The 19,649-nt window shown below is 44.4% G+C and overlaps 1 protein-coding gene across 2 annotated transcripts; it reads right to left on the reverse strand.

The window, feature by feature from the left end:
* Positions 1-3,711: 3,711 nt before the first annotated feature.
* LOC112899577 lies at positions 3,712-13,821 on the reverse strand. 2 transcript variants are annotated; one of them, XM_025968096.1, is made up of 11 exons: positions 13,555-13,821; positions 11,522-11,622; positions 11,291-11,432; positions 10,976-11,137; positions 10,823-10,886; positions 9,124-9,854; positions 8,929-9,037; positions 5,274-5,329; positions 5,023-5,129; positions 4,854-4,941; positions 3,712-4,551 (listed from the first exon to the last, which is right to left on the reverse strand). In XM_025968096.1, the coding sequence occupies exons 1-11, from the start codon at positions 13,744-13,746 to the stop codon at positions 4,360-4,362; spliced, it is 1,944 nt and encodes a 647-aa protein (XP_025823881.1). In that variant the 5' UTR covers positions 13,747-13,821; the 3' UTR covers positions 3,712-4,359. The 2 variants fall into 2 exon arrangements, with proteins under 2 accessions (XP_025823881.1, XP_025823880.1); XM_025968095.1 differs by having other exon boundaries at positions 10,823-10,889.
* Between the last annotated feature and the right edge of the window lie 5,828 nt (positions 13,822-19,649).

Consider the following 19,649-nt stretch of genomic DNA (forward strand, 5'->3'; position numbering starts at 1 on the left):
GCTATTAGTGTTTCTTAAAAAAAATTTTCAGAAGTAAGGGGAAAAATCATACTAAATTCTAAAGGAAAGAAAATATTTCATGAACTTACTAAAAGGAAAAGGTTCAGAAAGGAAAAAGGGATTACGCTATTTATATATATCTAATTTTTACCCATCCTACTTGAATTGCTATTTATCCCCGCCAAAATAAAGAGCCTTGTGTGCTAGAAGGAAAGCATCTAGACCTAACAAAATTAAGTGAATACCTGAAATTGTAGCTTGAAGAGTTATTGATTCGTGTTGCCATTTCTCGAATTGTTTGTTGACATGAACAAAGTAAGGAAAAACATTTGAAAGAATTTCCATATTGGCCTTGGACATATAAGCAACCTACAGATCAAGAATATGCTTCATTGTTCCCACCATCTATATGAGATGTTTAATAAGAATAGGAATCGAATAAGCTGCTGATTGACTGAGGAAGCATTTGAAAAGAAAGGAAGGGTGATGCTTGTTAAACAAAGCAGTGTGTGGGGCCACCACGTATAGCTGTAGTTTTTGCAATAGCATTGGTTATTTCCAAAACTAGAAAGAAAATCATTTGTGGCTGATCTCTCCTAAGTCAAACGGGATGAGAAACAAATTGTAGGCTTATTTCCTAAAAGCGGTGGTTCGCATCCCTTTGTCATGAGGTGGGGGACTATGTTTTGGATCTTTTTTGATCGAGCGTGCAAGCGCGCACTTCATATTAACCAAGAAGTTCCTCAGAGTTTTTGAGTCCCTATCTTCATGTACCGAAAGGACAAAGATGAACAATAGGAGCAGTTCGGGGAGAAAGTAGCGCTTTTGGGCACATAACTGGATATCAAAGGTGGGTCTCGAAGCTGCCATCTCCAATTAGTTGGTAGAATTCTTTAATCGATAGGTGAGGTGGAAAGTAGGTAATCACATTCCAAAGCAAGGAGTTAGGATCGACAAAGTTTGTCGCCCCCACCGCACTTACGGCTCTATACCCCAACCCAACTTGCTCCGGCCTAAAAATCTGCATGTTGATGGAATTCCATTTTTTCATACTTCATTTTTTGTGGTACTTTTAGTAGATTTTACAGCCAACTTTCACTTCTAAAGTTCCTTCTTTTTTTTTCAACAACTCACCAAAAGCAATGAAGCAAATGTCATTGAACGGTGCGCCTCAGGCAAAGCAATGGGTCACCTCGTCACATAATTACAAACAGGGACCCAACTCTTATGCCAGTCCGAAGGGCATTTGAGCTGGAAGGTAGTTTGATTCTGAAGTTGAGTGAGGAGGCGAACCACGTGACAGTAAGCAAAACGTATATTTTGACTGCTCATGCCATCAGTAGTGGGTATGTTCCATTTCAAATGTTGGGGAACATCACTTCTAATATGCAGTTCCCGAATGGGAACAGACTTGAAACCCTTTTTTCCTAGCATTTCACCCCAGCAGCTTCCCTCTATATTAATAAGTTCTTCCAAGCAATCACTGATATTTGGCACTAGTGTGTTAAGCTAACATTTGCTTGTGCGCTCCCTATCCTTTAGATTGGCTTATAAGAAAAGTAAGGAAGGAGGTCGCGGCATGTCAAGCACTGGAAAGGTTCTTCACTTTGCATCAAATTAAACCACATCGAACCTGTAGTAGGAGTTTTTTTTCTTGGCGGGATGACTCTTTCAAGCAGGCACATAATGGACAGCGTGGGAATACCCCCCCCCCCACCCCCCCCCCCCAAAGAAAAAGGAAAAAAATAAGAGGTGGCCGGCCGGTGTTTCCCCAGCTTTTCAATCCTAGCGGGAAACGGATACCCAATTTAAAATGAGTAAACAAAATTACATACTCGATCTTATAGATCCCTATAGAATTTTGTGGAAAGCTATATTCGATGAAAGTTATTCGTAGTCAATATGCATTGGAATAATGGCATCCCCTGAGCAACCCGGTACCTTTTCTTAGGTGAGCAACTAAGACGAGGGCTTTTAATTATGCATTCCCTATAGAAGTATTCCATAAATCTGTGAACAACTTCCGAATAAAAAGTTTTTGAAGTCAAACCTAGCGGTCTTGCGATGATAATTAGTCCATAGATGTTACAAGCAAGAAAGAAGAAATAAGATATCTATCACCTAGTCTAACTCTCTGCCTCAAAGATGGCTAGTTGTCACCGGTTATTAGCTCCCTAGCTCCCAAGCTTGTGGTGAGCAACGGCAAGTTTGGGCTGGGATCTTGCCCTCATAAGGGAACATATCGCATCTAGTGGAAAACAAAGTGCGGTTGAAATAGATTGAATTCAAGGAAACGAGTTGAGAAAGACTCGAGCCCAAGAAGTTTCTTAGCATAGGCGTAGGATTCACAGTGGTGGATCTCAATTTCAGAAAACAAATCCTCATATCTACAATTTGGCCTGCCTCGCTTCATCTTCTCTAGCACTTGTTAATTCAGCATCGATCTATTAGATTGTGCTTGTTCTGTATGGAGGAACTTGTTGGAACCACTAGAAAACACCCACAGATGGTCACCACCAAATTTGGATTGTGTTAGAGCTTTTAGAGGGAAGTTACTCTAATTTATTGTGATTCTCTATTGCAAACCGGTCTAACCTATTCTAGTACTAATAGTGTATTAAGTTTTGTAATTTGCATAAAAGCCTATTTGCCCCCTCCCCTCTAGGCGACATCTCGGTCTTTTCACCTTCTCTAGTGGGTAGTGGGAAGTTAAATCAAACTCTCATTGTATGTGCACACATATGAAGCGAATCATACCACTAGAGACACCGAAGCATCCTTGGGAGCAATAGAAAGGTTCAAACCTCAATTGAAAATAGAAATTTGAGTACTAAAAAGTTGATAAGCGATGGGCATAGTAGCCGGTCGCAGGGTTGGCTGAACCCTTTTTTAAAGGATGTGGGAGGGGGGGGGGGAGAGAGAGAGAGAGAGAGAGAGAGAGAGAGAGAGAGAGATGAAGTTACTTTTGGAACCTGTGGAATAGTTTGGTAAGTGAAAGATAAATATATTATGTATAGATTTGTCCATGAATTGACTCATCACTAGAGTTTTTGAAATCTATAGACAGGCCCTAACCAGAAGACCTCCCCCAACAATGTCACATGTATTAGCTTTTAGAATTGACATCATCTTATTTTTCTATATGGAGGAGAGAGTAAGAGGAGATAGATGAGCTAAGTCTTGATCAAGGGATTGTCTCAACACACCCTTTTGATATATGGCGGGCCAACACTTAACGTCTCCTCCATCACTTTAACTTTGATGAGTGTGTGAAAGTCAGACCAATAAAAAAAAAGATCTTTTATGCTAGCTCTTATTAAGACTAATGTGACACATGGGCCATAGAGCTACTGCACCAGCTTAACTGTTGGAGACCTAAGAATAACTGTTGGAGGAGACCAAAGAATGATGCTAGTAGCTACAGCATCAAAGCAATCTCAACAATTTTACCGATTTTCATTTAGTTAACTATAATTGAAATTTTATTGTACTATAGACTTTCATTGAAAATATAGTAGAAAAAGTATTCACATCTTTTCAAAAAAAATATGAAAAACAATTTTACTGATTTTCATTTAGATAATTATACTAGAAATTATTATGATATTATTGACTTTCATTAAAACTATACTATAAAAGTATTCACATCTTTAAAAAAAATATGAAACCGCAGTAGCGACATTCAGAAACAGTGGACAACGCAACCATCTATAAACAACAAGCACCGTTCGTTAATCTGACACTGCTTTCCAAAATCTTAGGTCACACTATCAACCGCAATAAGCATAAGGGAATGTGACCCAAAACTCTGATAGTCTGATAACCACTGAACAATACAAATCTAGCAGTGACGCAACCCGTTTAAGAGAGAGAAGGAATAAAATGTTGGGTCTAAACCCACATGTGTTGCTTCACTATATTTTCAGAGTTTTGTGAAGTTCCAGAACTGTAATTACATTTCAAGTCACTGGAGCGGCAGCCACCATTCGGAGGTTTCGTGGAAGTTCAGGATGAATCTGGGCACGCACTACAGCATATCCGAGAGGGGGAGGGAGGGAGGGGGAGGGAGCGGGAGAGAGAGAGGGAGGGAGGGAGGGAGGGAGAGGGGGGTGGGGGGGGGGGGGTGTTTGGAGGAGGCTCTATAGCTTTAGCTTTGGCTGCGGAAAAACCTGTCTCATCTCATGAATCCTATATCTGGCTCTGAATAAACCTGCAAGGAACATACCAAAGAAAAACATTCTTTCTTTGATCTGTTATAAACCATATGGTCACCCACGTGCGAAGCTGTGTGCATTGGCATTGGCATTGGCAAGCAGATGTAGCTCAAGTATGATTTTCTCGTCTCCCCCAATTTGATACTCAGTTGGTGGCGCAGCTGGCAGGGGATATCTCCAACACAGACTGGTCGCGTTTCCATTGGAGATGGTAACCAGAGGCCTTCTTTGGGGTTGACACTGTCTTGAGCGGTGGTGACTTCCATGGCTGCAGAGGCCTCCCAGCCTGTTGAACAGATGCCAAAAATCCTGGAGGTGCATTCGCTTTACGCATTACCTGAGAACACATGATGATACCAGCACAAGAATCAGAAACTGTATTGGCATAGTCTACTTTATTGCTAAGAATGTAGAGGATCTAGTGTGGTCCAAAATTACAGTGAACTCTTTTGCGGGCCAGCTTTGTTTTCGTGAACATTGATACTAAAATACATAACTACTTTCAAGATAGGAAAATGAAGTTGAAACACCAGTATATACATGGAGAAAATTAAAGAAAATGAAGGTAGGCGATGCCACTTTTCCTGAAGGACTTCAAGAAAATCAAAGGTGAGCGAATGATAAATGCAGGAGTCGTACAGTGAGTACTCTGGTGAGAAATGATGTCCCACTCAAAGATACAGCCTTCTCAATAGATTCCCTGTCAGCGAATGTAATACATGCAGCCCTACAAAGAAATCATTCAAAAGCATTAATAACCGAAGGTTGCTAAAAGATGCCCGAGGTAAAATAAGCTCAAACAATGTACCCTTTAGGGTGGCCAGTAATGGCATCTGTCAAAATGTTAACCTTAATCACAGTGCCACACTTCATGAAATGCATTGACAATGCTTCCTTTGTTGCCGCAAAATGTACCTAAAATAATCGTCCAGAGCAGATGTGCAGCTTAGATTTCTTTAATTCAGTTAAGAGTCAAATTTATATTCTACATAATAACTCAATGTAGGGAAAGCAGGGATCCACTTTGACATTAGAGAAAAGTGAATGCTGTTTACATACATTTCTGACGAAAATAGTTCTGGAGTCAGCATCTTCTTCCGAATTAGCATAGGGCCCTACAGTAGATCAATACTTTGATTGAACTTTAACACATCCATGATACATCAAGGGTACTAATAGGCAAAGGCAAAATACTGAGCTAGTACAAGAAATTATGTAAAATAGGAGTACATGCAACAATTCACATAGCACAGCATTGCAACATATTAACTTGAGCTGGTTAACCTATCATATATCAACAAATTAGACAACACGATGGAGAAAGCAACAGTGTCTAATTCGTTACGGTGTGAAAGTAGTTTCCATTATAAAAGATATTACGAATCATACATTATCAGTTTTAAGTGGTAAAAGACTATAAATATTAGTTACATTATCAAGATCCCCATCCAAACGAAAATCTCAAATTTCTTATGAAGTGACACCAGATCTTAATGGGCTATTTAGTTCAGGAGTGGAGATGTGAATGGACCATCCAATCCTAAAGCACTTTCTGGGATTGAGGATTGAAATCGGTCAGTCCATCAACTCATCCGTCACAGGAACAGAAATACAGAATCATCTCACCAAAATAATGGAATGATCCCATGGACCAACTCCTTCCAGGATGAGTTGGTTCCACAAAGTCAACACCCATAATTGAGTGGTTCCAACATGGACATTTTTCCACAAAGATCTACTGAATATATTTGATTTAAGCACAGATCAAATTTTGACCACTGTAATGTCACAGTACTCTGCTAACAAGTGCACAATGAGATAGTGAAGCTTTCAGATTGAACAGAGCCAGTTACTGCAAGGCAAACTGGATTAGCGGATGATTTAACAATGTTGCAAGTAGTACGATTTTACAATGAGAGTGAAGACTAATTTGGATTTGCCATGCACAATCATATTTCTTCCATTGATCAGAATATATCAATATATGCATGCATTACACTACAACAGAACTTGAAGTGTTTAACCAACTCAAGAAGCGGACAAGGCATCCTAGTAGCCTATGCAAGCAGTTGGTGGAGTACAATTCATGTGGAGATGAAGTGTATTGAAACTAGCCACTAGGTGTTGCCCATGGCAATTTTTGCTTCTGATGACCGGACGGCAGCGGCAGCTTTAATAGGCACCTTACACAGAGAGTGGGTGCTATGTAAAGCAGTTCAGACTATGCCCCTAAAACGACTGACAGGTGATAGCATCAGGAGTACTTAGCTGACTGGTGCACTAAGTGGAAGGAAATAATTAATAGAGGAGGACTTGGAGGAGTGAAAGATAATAGAAACAGAAAAGTAAATGGGGCTGGCTAAGCAACGGATGAGCCATGTCAAAAACCTTCTAAAGCACATTTCTATACAAGAAACTGCGCCGCCGGCACGTCCAACCGTGCTGCCCATGCCAGCAAAAAAAAATAACCGTTTGATTGTTATCTCACGGCAATAATTCACTGCACCGTCACATGTTGGTGAGCCCCGTCGAAGCCTCTCGGCTGCTGCACAGGTGCAAGCGGATAAATGGGCCTGGCCCCTTTCTCTTCCTCTCTCTCCCTCTTTCTTTCCATCGCTTGGTCTTTTTGTTGGGTGAATTCTTGATTTCTTGCTGCTTTCTCTTTGGTTCCTTGGTTTTGCCTTTTGCTGGCCTTTTTAGATATCAGTAAACGGGGCTGCCTTGGCCGGCGGCCAGCTATGCCAAAGTAATATTTTTTACTCCGTCCAATGGTTAATCTACGGTGCATGCTATTAGTTGAGCAGTATGGGTGGTCAACACAGTAAAAAAATTATCTAGGACCCAAACACTCTAAAGTTCGCATCTCCTCCTTGTCTCTCGTCTTCATCGCCTGCTCCACTGTCTGCTCTCTTCTTCCCCTCAGGTAGTCACCACCTTCTCCCTTCTTCTTTTTCCTTTTTTGAGAAACACAATATAGACGTAGACACTTATATACATGCAAGCACACTCATCCCTATGAATGAATATATGCACGCAACCCTACCCCTATGAGCACCTCCGACAGACTGAACCAACAGATCCTCAATATTGACGAGGTCACCACGTATGCCTCGTTATCGACGAGCACGTCGTCTACCACTGAAAGAATAGTGCCGGTTAAATCCTGAAATATAAATCCAAGAAAATACGAGCACCCGTACCGAGTCGAGGACTCGAATCTGGATGGGCAGGTTCCACCACAAAGAACCATACCTCAGTTCGTTCATTCACAAGTTTTCTTTATAAGAATCATGCACGAGTTATTGCCATTGTTTGGTTGGCTAGACTAGGCAACTAACCTCTAAGGTCTTCATCCGTCACGTAAACCCTTTCCTCCCTTCACAAAGCATCGCTTCAAGAAGGTCTTATTATTTTCCAAGGATAAATAAGGTCAAAAAAGTCATCTACGAGATCGCCACTCTAAAATGTTTTCCCTTAGGTTTATCCGCTTTTTGCGTGCTTCAAAGTGCCAATATTATTTGATTATATTTCACTTCCAATTATGTTGCAAGTGACATTATGTTTTATTCCGCTATTGCAGCACATGAAGATATGCCAAGAAGAATTTGATGTTATATCAGAAAAACAATAAAATGCTAAACACAAATAGTTCGATGCTGAGAAAAAAAGTGAAAGTGTACGAGAAATATTTAGCGTGTTGTGAGTATATGCCTTGAGTAAAAGAAAGCAAAGGAGAGGAGAAGTATTGTACATTAATCTTCATTGTTTTCTTTCGTATACTTGCTATGATAATTGGTGGAAGTAAAGCCTTAAATATTCCCATAACAAATGAGTAATGATTTTAGACGGATGAAAACGGATAACGGATATATATATAAATATATATACAAATATCTATGTTTACTAAGATTCAGATTCGGATACGAATAGTGTTAAATGTGCCAGATATTGATATCCATCCTATTAGTATATCATATATCTCACTTGAATATTCGGATATGGGTACTGTATACCGGGTTGCAAATACGCTATATTCCATTTAGTCTCTGAATCCCATTGGTCGGACAGACTGACAGAAATTACCCATACCGTTTTTATCCCAATTCTTAATATAATTTAACTAATTAATGTGCTTATATTGCCATACAAACTTACTCAATAGTAGATTCACCGCCCATGAGCTGCTAAGGCTCTACGCACGCATGGGCGCGCGCAAGACACTAGTAGAGGAATAAGCCTTGAGGGCAAAAACTTCTATTCCCTGCCCACTTGGTATTGCACTCACAAGAGATGGAAGGCCCCGGCAAACAAGGTTAAGATTTTGAAAAGGGGGAAGTTTTGAGGTAGATCAGGGATTGAATCAACAATTGCTAGCCGATAAGTACATTTCTCTTTTGAAGAGACTGCAGGAGATTCTGGCTCATTTTAGGGACCCTGCAAAGATAAATCCAGGGGAGTCGCCTCACTTTGGGGAGAAGTGGGTTGACCAGATGTGCTATTACTGCTAAGAGAAATAAACAGCTTCTGAGAAAAAAAAATGATTGAGCAATAAGGGAAAATCTAGTGGAATTAAGAGCGTATCATTTTCCCTTTTGAGTGGAATACAGAGCATATTCAATTTCTCCTTTCAGTACCTCCAATTTGGAAATATTCATTAGGTTCCTCAAGGACCTCAAGTAAGAAAAAGGTCAAAAGCAAGGAATCATGGACAAACCTAATGATAGGGCTCCTTGCTTTCCATTGTTTATCTGTGCCTGCTTGGAACGAAGCTTGAGGACGTCTTGTTCCATTTGCTTGAGCTTTAGTTTGACATCCAAAATTTCCTGCATAATCAGTTAAGATAAAAGAAGTCACAGCCGGTCAGAAGTGCCCAGATAGTAAGGAGTTGATCAATAAAAGTGTAGCTTACTTCTTTCACAGGCTTGTCCCTGCAACTGTTACCATCTTCATGTACAGAAGATGGAGTCTTTGACTGCGCAGGGCTGCTAACTTGCTCACCATGCGATAATTCAGTTTCTGAATTTCTCCGCATAGTTAGTGGAGGCAACTTTTTGGAAGCCAACACATGACCTTTTGATGGTTTGAATATATTACATGTGGGCTCAGAAGCAGCAGCAGGTGAGTCCTTCATGTCACATGTAAACTCATTCAAACTTTGTGATTGAATGCTTTTGATTGGCAATGTCAAACTGGACTTCTGGCTGATAACATCTCTATCTTTAAGATTTTTGCGTCCCATATCACCATGAAACACATTTCCTTCACCAAAACTTAGGCGGCCAATAAGCCTGCTTCTATTTGGCTTCCCCACGTGCTGATGTCCTTGCACTGTGTTGACATCTGTATAACCAGTGGTGAATTTTCTGGAACCTGCTTCATTTTGTGCATTTGAGATGACATGGTATCTTTGTTCATGCTCAGCCACCATCAACTTGGGCATCTTATGTGCTCCATTTTGAACAGATATGTCATGAGTTTGTCTAACTAAACCACAATCTTCTACAACAGGCTTCCCTAGCCTATCCCAGACATTGCGACGTCGTTTCAAGGACACTGGCGCTCTTCCATCATCGATTCCCACAGCCTCAGGCAACCATCTTGTAGAAGCATTTCTTCCAAGGTGCTCTCCATGAAGTTCCTCTGCATTAAGTTTTCAACAATGTAGTAAATTGTTGCAAAGAGTAGTTTTAACCTTCGAGTTGTTTGCTATCTAGTAAACTCCAAAACATACATTATTTCCAAATGAATTCTTCGGAATACTAAAACAGGGGATATTCAGCTAAACGTAATAGTTTGGGATTTCAAAATACAAGTCATATGCATTGATTACACCAGGCATGAACACTGACTAGGAGAAGTCAGATTACAAAGCACAAGCACCTGGATGTGGAACAACTTGGAGTAGATATGCAAGCTAGTGTCTCTGTTTACAAAGGCCAAACAAAATTCACAAAGGACACATTATTATTTATAAATGTATTCACCCAGCCAAATCTACCATCCTTAATTCAACCCATCACATATGCATATGACTACACCAATAGACAGATCCTATAAACCAATCATAAATTCAGTCACAAATTAACAGATCCAAAATAAATATAACAATAGGCAAGGCTTGGAGTTTGTTTACCATTGTGAACACAAAACATCAGCTTAAAATGTCAACTCCATGGTTCCACGTGACATGTGATCGAGGCATAGATCTACCATGCCACTGAAAGGAATATATGATTGGACATTGTGTTCAGCATTGTGAATAATAAAACCAACTTTCAATGCCCACTCCCAAGAGTTCAACACTACAGATGATAATATCTAGGTTTGGCTCTTCCACACCACTACTGTCAGTGTGGAAAACCCAAACTGCCACACCACAGCAAGTGGTGTGGTGGTGCGCGACAAGTCACAGTGCCCTTGTCCATGCAGGATGACACCCTGCCATGATAATATATCCCTTGTGGTAGTGTGGTTTCGGCATATCGGTAGCACGGGCGAAAAGGTAGATATGAAAATAATTTCCAGATACAGCTTTATATTAGTAAATTATAAAGATATTGAAAATACTAACTGCAATGATGGTATAAATGAATATGAAAAATGTGTACCTTGCATTAATATCTGTGTAGTCCTTTCAGAGAAGCTTCTGCTGCTTGCTGCGTTTTGACCATTCTGCTTTAATATATAGATGATCAATTTAGATGACTGCATTAATAGTAAACAGAGAGGCAAAGTTAAAACTGAAGGTATAGCATATCAACCTTGTGATGCTGATTCTCCCAAATGCACTGGTCGCAGCCCGATTTTTCAGGAGAAATTAAAACAGTGGAGCTGATACACCGCGGAGGCACATTTCGTCCTGTAGTTGAATCAAGCTTATGAAGACCATGGTATGTTTCTGGTACTGAGATCTTTGAGTTTACCTGATCAGCAGTGGATAGGTTTGGCAAAAATGCTCTCATAAAATGAACAGGGTCTTGCAATGTTCATGACAATTTAGTATAGACTAAAAGATGAATAATGTAAATAGTTGCATGGAAATTAATGATCACACTAGAGAATATGAAGACCCTTACATCATGAGCATGCCCATGGTGGGCTTTCGCAACAAAAAGATTTCTCTTGTCATTCAAGTTCTCAATCTCGTTGTCCATCCCATGTTCAAAATTACAATTATCAGCTGATGTCACAGCCTGTTTGCTCAGATAACTCCAAAGCCTGCTTAGGCACATACATAAAAGCATCATGACATTGTAAGTGTATAAATTGCAAAATATAAGTAAATGATTAACATACAGTTACAATACCATGCAACAAATTTTGCACTGTCATCACCCAGAAAGGCCTCCAAGTCATCACGCGCTTGATATTGATGTTTTCCATTACAGATTAAAATTACAATGTACTCCTTTATACAAGAAATAAATAAACATAATCAGTCATCATTCGGGACAAAAGATAATTAAGAAACTGATTGTACTAGCAACAAGGTATTTGAGCAACCATAACATGAAGCATTCAAACAACATATTATTAGAATACAAATACGTGACCAAGATGCCCAGCTACCATACAAATAATTTCAGAGAGGACAATGTCATGACAAATCTTCATCAAAAGAAGAAGGTATTTGAATTTGGCCTTGCTAAATTGAAGGAATATTCAGAGCTTCACTGCAATGAGGAATATTTTTCGAAAGTGCTTTCTTTACTGGCAAGTTTCATCAAACACTCCTCTCCTATCCTATTCATTTCACTTTATGAATTTGTCAACTTGCCAATCTAAAAAAGGATACAAGAGTGAAAATAAACTTAATGTATACAGATATTCACTTAACTTCAATCAATATGGAAACACTGACACCCAATTGCAACCATTGTGAACCAGTAATTATCCTACCTACTGGTTCTATATAATTGCCCATGTCAACGAAGCAGCACTAAACACCTTACTGCCGAACTAAACCCAGTTGCATTCTAGTAGGATTTGACTCGGATGAATTGACCGAGTCCAACCACATACACACTGTTATGGCAAGTGGGCTGGCCTGGCCTAGGACTACTACTAGTTCGGCAGCACTTATCATTAGTTATTTGTTACGTATCAGGTTTGTTAGCAGGACAGGTTATTAGCAAGTCATTAGAGATAAGGTTGTTAGGGGTTGTTAGGCTGTTTGTTAGGATCGAATGTTAGGAGCTAGCTATTTAATGGCTGGCGCACCATCTGGATTAAACAAGCAAGAAGAACCCTAAAAGCAGTCAGAGTCTACCAAGGGAGGGCAACTAGCCGGTTCGTCAGGCTATCTCTACTCCTAAGCATATCACATACATGTTTTTTCCATAACTAATTGGCTCAGACATTGTTTGGCAGTGGTAAAATTGCATGCATGTCTAATACTGCAATCCTCAAACTGTGAGCAGAAATGTGCAGAAGTACTACAAAATTCATAAGCAACTGTAACCCAGTATGTGAACTAGGTGAAATTGAGATATGGAAGTCATGCCAATTGGCTATGATTCAGAAATGACTAACTGAACAATGTTATCATGTTACTACAAAAATCTCGCTGTATGCATGAAGAATCAGCTTGTAACTTCTTTTGGGCGTACATAGGAAGCCAACATAATGTTTTCAAGTCCTTTATATATATCTAGAACTGCTTATCAGATACGTAACATGGTTCTGTCATCTCTATAGAACGAGTACGCTAAATCTGAAAGATAATATCATTTTAACAAAAATTCTTTTAGCGTCCAAGCTGGTCAGGACAACATTTAGCTCCAAGCATCACCAAAAATACAGGTGCCCTTATATTCATAATCCTATACTACCATATGGAAAAGTGGGAACACAGGGCATTGTACTGTTATTAGCATATCAGAATTCTATGTGGTACTTGCAAGGCTGCAACCATATCAAGGTACTGTGCTATTTGGTATTAGAACAAGGTAGGCCACAAAAATGGACTAAAGAACAAAATCTCAACCCCTTGTCATAGCACACAGGTTGGCTCTAAAGTCTTCCTTTCTCACTTTCCATTTCTCATTCAGCAGAGACCTTTACCTGACGCATCTACTCCCCAGCTTCAATTTGGAATTGGCTCCTTTCACTCCGCAGAAACAGAGCACCAAACAAATCAACCACACGCTCATCTCCTACCCAAACCCACCCAAATCCCCCTGCTATGCTAGAAGCGCCCACCGAAACCAATTGCGCGCATCAAATCGGACCCCTTAGGCCTTCGCCCACCGCATCGTGCTGCACACATCTGGCGGCAGCAGGCCCTACGGCTCGCGCGCGGGAGGAGAGAGGGGAGGAGGGATTGGGGTGGTGCGCGTACCGCGAGGGTTTCGTCGGTGTAGCTGCCGAGGAAGCGGGGGAGCACGTCGGCGACGGCAGCGCGGAGGGCGAAGGCGGACTGCGAGCGCCGATCCATGCGGAACGATCGCTCCTCGGCGGTGAAGAGCCGGCGGCAGCGGCGCAGCAGGAGCTGCTGCTGCTCGGCGTCGAGCTTCGTCGCCTCCCGCCCCATCGCCGCTTCGGGGAGCCTTGGGGCCGCGAGAATCTTCCACTGGCTACTGCTCCTCCGCCCTGGGTGGCTGTGTCTGTACTTTTTGGTGAGAGGCCCCTCGACTTTTCGCCTAGGTTGTCAATGTAGTTTTTGTGGATTTAAGATTAGCAAACACTAAAAGCAGTATCCTTTTTGTTCCAAAAAAAAAGCAGTATCCTTTGCCTTTATTTTATACATTTTTATATTTATATTTTAAACCCTTTCAGTATGGACATTGTCACCTTTTATTTAAAATAATAAAATGTAGGCGAAACAAATCAATAAATTGCACTAGAAATATAATATAGGGACATATTTATTAAGTAAAGTTCGTTTTTTCCCTTGAACTGGTGATCGAGATTGAAAAATCTCCATGAACTAAAAAAGTCAGACAACTACGAACAAATTACCCCATTAAATAATTTAAAGTTGTTCTTGTTGGGTGGCTTCCCCCTCTCTTACTTGCATGTGGTCCACACCCGTTATCATCTTCTCCATGATAGTAACCACGCTTCAGTTGAGCCAAGCTCACCCGCCAAAAACCACACTCAGGACCTCGCGGGTGGAGAGCGAGCCGTGCAGTAGGCACTCGTCCGCGATCCACACCCATGAAGAGGCACGCGCCCACCGCCATAGGAGTAGCCGCCGCATGATACGCCACCTGTAGCAGCGCAAACAAGCAACACGGGGTGCATCGTCGGGATAACACACGGCAGTGTGGTGGCTAGAGATCCCCATCTCGCTGCCTGGGCAGCGCCTGCGGACCAGTCGGGCCTACTGCGCTAGCGGCGCTCCACAAGGGCCGAGGCGTGGTCGCACAACCCAGCAACACAGAGCATGTTGAGGTACAGGAGCATTGTTCCGGCGAAGAGGCGCGCGGTGTGGGAGACGAAAAAGGCAAGCAGCGGTAGGTAGGAGACACACACCGTGACTTCGGGTGGAGCTTCGTGGGGCCGAAGTTTGGCCAATTCCGATAGGAGAGCGGTGCGGGACGGGCAGGGAATGACGCGGGGACGAGGTAGGAGGTAGGGCGGTAATGGGTGAGCGGAATCGGACGGAGGTGGTAGGAAGTAGCTAGATTTTGACTACTAGTGAGAGGCTCAGCTCCGCCATGGTGGAGAATGGAGAGAGAGAAGACAAGAGCTAGGTGATGATGGGTGGGGGCCACATGTAAGTGAGAGAGGGGAAACCACTAGCAAAAACCACTTCATACACCACTTTGAATTATTCTAGAGAGATAATATGTCTTGTTTTTATAAAGTTAGAGCGCGTAGTTGTTTCGTTTTGAGTTCAAGAGGTTTTCAGCTCGATCATAAGTTAAGGGTAAAACGATCTTTACTCCGTATTGGTTCACTTATATTCTTCTGGATGCAAAAGACATATATGCATTCTCAATATATATGCATTATGATGTCACTAGCTGACGGGTCCAGGGACCTAGGGTCCCAGCGGGCCCACTTCTCACTGACCAGCCCGAGGCCGTGCATGGACGAGCGCCCTCCCTCATAGGTGGAAGCTCCGTCCGAGCGGCCCAGGCCTATTATCCCGACCGACAAGTCGCTCGAGAAAAGCCTGGCCCATGTCCTCGACCTAGGAGGGGCGATCGGAGACCACGTCCGTACTATGGCCATGACTGAAGACTCCGACCTAGCCCACTTCCCCGACTAGCAGGTCCGGTCGGGGAGCCAGACCCTACGCACCAGCAGACCCCTAGGGTAGGTGCGGAGGATAAGAATGAGCTCTAGAGTCAACTTATCGTACAGGGCCAACCACTCCCATCACAGGGGGTGCAGTCCCTACTGTCACCACAGCAGGGGGCACTATTCCACCTGCCCCGTCCTTGCGAAGGGACAGGGTGCAACCTCATCATGATACGGCCGGCGCCCCCCCTCACGACAGAGTGACCGGGCGTGGTGCTAGGGACGGGGCGTGACAGTCATCACGACCTCCGACCGACGAAGCATGATGCACAGGGATAAGACAAGACGCTCACCCCACGACGTAGGACTTGGAGGGTGGTCACCGGAAGACTACGACTGACGGAATGGCCAAGCTCAACTGACGAAGCTGATGACCCCGACCGGCGGGGTCGGGGGTTCTCTCTTTATATCCTTACACCCTTAGCTCCCCAGTAAAGGAGACCCCCTTGGACTATAAAAGGGAGGGTCATCCATCTCTTTGGATAGCAGACAACTCATCAAATCTGATCTCTCGATAGACCTAAACCATAGACTCTCGAATCTTATAGCTTTCGCTCGAAAGCTTGTAACTCCCCAACTCTCACGAGCACCGAGGCTCAAGTAATACATCTGACTAACCCCCGACTAGACGTAGGGCATGATTGCTTGAACCAATATAGATCTTGAGTCATTTTGTGCTAGGCCATATCTGATCACGACGCGCAATACACACTTCAAGTAGGTTTAGCTGCCGGTCATTTCCGGAACCGACAGTTTGGCGCCGTACGTGGGGAGGACATCGTGCGTCCACCGTCCCCGCAATTGGATGGCCTTCATCTCCGGCACCTTTGGCCTCGTGAGCCTAGGCGATCCGATTCGCTTTGGCTCATTGGAGTTCCCCATGGCCCCGCACGCTGGGCTGTGGGCACCTCCCATCTTCGCGCCCTTCGGGCCTTCCGCTTCGGAAGCCGGACTTCGTTGCCGATCATCTCGGCATGCTTCGTCTCCGCGAGGAGCCCACTCCTCTAACATCGCGCGAGGGAGACACTCCCTCAAATGGACCATTGGCCGACCTTGACGCTGAGGCATTGGCGTGGTGCATCGAGCTCATGCTTGGTGCCAACCCCTTAGCGAGCAACGTGGACCTGGTCCTGTTCTCGCTTCACAACTTCTTCCGTCAGCTCTCCAGGGGTACCCCGCTATCCCCACCATGCTCACCGTGCGGCCAGTTCCCGTTTGGCCTCACGAACACAGCACGCGTATACGCTAGGGAGCTCCCGAGAGCCATGCCGCTACCCTCGCTCATGACCAAGTTCGTGGGCATGACGGGATACGGCCCCGCCTTATTCCACGATCTCCTCTCTATCCCGCGTTGGGATGTTCGGTAGGTCGGTGGCCCAACAAAATCACTTAGGTCATGATGGGAGAACGGGTCGCCCTTTCGCTTGGGCGAAAAAAGTTGCCTTTTTGTGCATGACTTACAAAAAGGAAAGAGGGGGTAGTAGCGCGCATGGCGGTGCATCCTTGTGGGGCCCCCGAGCGACCTGGGGTAGCACGTGATTGGCTTATACTCGATCCACTTGGTAAACTTGTCGATGGCCACTAGCATGTGAGTTAAACCACCTGGCGTAGTGGTCAGAGGCCCTATCATATCCAGCCCCAGCATACAAGCAGCCATGAAGGTGGTATGGTGATGAGGTTGTGAGTCGGGATATGGGGCTGTTTGCTGAAAAACTGGCAGTTTGTACACTGGCGAACGAGTGCTTTGGCGTCTGCCAAAGCAGTCGGCCAGTAGAAACCAGATCTAAAAGTCTTGCCATCTAGTGTGCGAGAAGCAACGTGGTTCCTGCATTGCGAAGGGAGGCCATGTAGGCTTGACGATTCGGTGAGTTGTTTGCTGTATGGTTGTACTTGAGTAGCTTTATGCTACCGTTTCCCTCCTCCATGATGGGAGAGGGAGGTTTGCCCTCCTGGAAGGGCAGTTCCTGCGTGAAGGCACAAGGTGGGAATCGTAGTCGAGTAGTTCAGAGGGCTCTAAGCCCTTCCAGTACACGAAATGGCCTTGCGGCGTAGTTGTTATGGTTAAACCCAAATGATTGCCCAAAAACATTCGGGGTCGTCATCGAGTTGCGAGTGGTTTTCAAGAGCATGGGCCCCCCGATGGGCAGTGGCTCCCTCATCTCCGAGTCCTCCTTGGCTCTGGCTTGAAGGTGTAGTATTAAATGACAAATACTCTTCATTGGAGTCCGAGTAGTTGTCGAAAATAGCCCCCCGGCAAGCGGTGGCTCCCACGTCCTTGATCTTGAGCAGCAGATCTAAGTCCTCCTCCAAGTTGGAGAGGGACATAGATTGTGTGGTCCCCTCAGATCGGTTTGAGTCCGATCCGACTAGGTCTGGTGCATCCCGAGTGGAAATCGCGTCGAAAACGGTTCTGCAAGACTAGATCGGGGAGCAGCAAATCATCGAGGTCGCTGGACTTCCTGGAGTCAACTAGGTGGCTGTGGAAGCCACCCAAGCCGTTGGTGACGTAGATCCAAGAGCCGAAGATAAAAGTTGTGCTCTCATCGAGCACAGTGCTGGTGAAGTTGAAAGATGACATCGAATTCTCCAATGGATGCTCGATGAACACACCTATCTGGCGTGTCAGCTGTCGGTGTTTTACCACCACGCCCACCGAGGGATACCCCCGAGGTGGTGAGTTTGTTGGTAGGATATTGCCGAGATCATGAACACAAAGTTTAGACAGGTTTGGGCCATCGAGAGAGTAATACCCTACGTCCTGTGTGGTTTGTATTGCCGTAGGTGGTAATCGGGTGATGTCCTGTTTGGAGGGGGTCCCTGTCCGCCCTTATATAGTCTAGGGGATAGGGTTACATGGAAGTCCTAGTCGGATACAAGCCGAGGAGTCCTACCTGAGTACTTTTTGGGTAGTTTCCTATCGTCTCCGACTAGTTTCACTACTGTATGAGTAGTCCTACTACGCTACGAGTAGTTACAAAAGATGTAGGGCATGAGACATGTTCCATCCCTTATCCTAGGAAAAGTACGCTATGTGCGTAGTTCCGTAGGTCTGGGTCTGACACTCGTCACAACTTACGATGAACTAGCAGCTGACGCCACTCGGGCTAGCCCCTGGCTACACGTTGCAGCCTACGGTTAGCGAGCATGTTCGAAAGGGAAAGTGCGAAGGAAAAAGTCATTCTAGGAAATAAAGGGATACGGGCGTGACACGCTTCCCAAACATCTTTAAAATGAAAACTCTTACAAACACTTAAAGTTGTTCATTCAGGGGACCATTAAGTAAACCCGCGTAAGCCTTTCAAAAATAAAAGCTAACTATAAATGCTTTTATTGCGGCACCTCATCCGCATTGGCCGACAACGTGGACGGGAGGAGCTGCGCTACAAGATCAATTGGAGTAGCCCCTTGCCTAGGGGCTAGCACGGTCAGGGCAGCACTTGACTCGACTTCTGTTGCCTGGATGCCACCGCTCCCCAGGATTGCCTCCCCCTCTGTGCGTCGAGCTGTCTTCACCCACTCTACGAAGGTTGCCTTTGCAATCGCCGTCGCGACCGGCACCAAGCTCTCTCCAAGTTCGTGGAGCTGGTCGGTGGTTCACCAGGTGGCATAGCCTCTCCCAACCGCGGGCACAAAAAACGGGACAAGGCTTTGACCTCCCGGGTAAGCCTGAATGCGCCACATCCCAAGTCAATAATCGTATTTAATTACTTGATAAAAGTGTGTAGATAGTAAAAGCGTGCCAACAGGTCCCAACTTGGGAACGCGATCGATCGAGGTTCCAAGGCTGGTCCGCGGAGGACTTGAGGCAGCCTCGCATCAAACAGAGCTAGGGAGAAAACGCAGATGAGCCCTAGTGGCCCTCGCCCGACCTGCTCAGGCAGCAATTTGGGTCATCTCAACCTTCTCATCGGATCAGGACCTCGAGCCATGCCCACAGAATCTCCATAGAGGAGAGGCCAACGGGCCACCTGAGTCGGTCGGCGACTCTGGCAGCTGCCGTGACACGAGTCGTGGAGCAGTGGAATACCACCTGCGGGCTATGCCGACCCCGTCATGAACAACGGACTCAGATTCCACTCGAACACCCGAAATTTTGCCCGGGCACACCCGTTAGGAGCTCACCGAGCCCGACACTCGAGCCATCAAGGAAAGTGACCCCAGCTCAACCCCTCCACGTGGCGAGTC

This window comes from Panicum hallii, chromosome 7 (assembly GCF_002211085.1).
Source record: "Panicum hallii strain FIL2 chromosome 7, PHallii_v3.1, whole genome shotgun sequence".
NCBI lineage: Eukaryota > Viridiplantae > Streptophyta > Magnoliopsida > Poales > Poaceae > Panicum > Panicum hallii.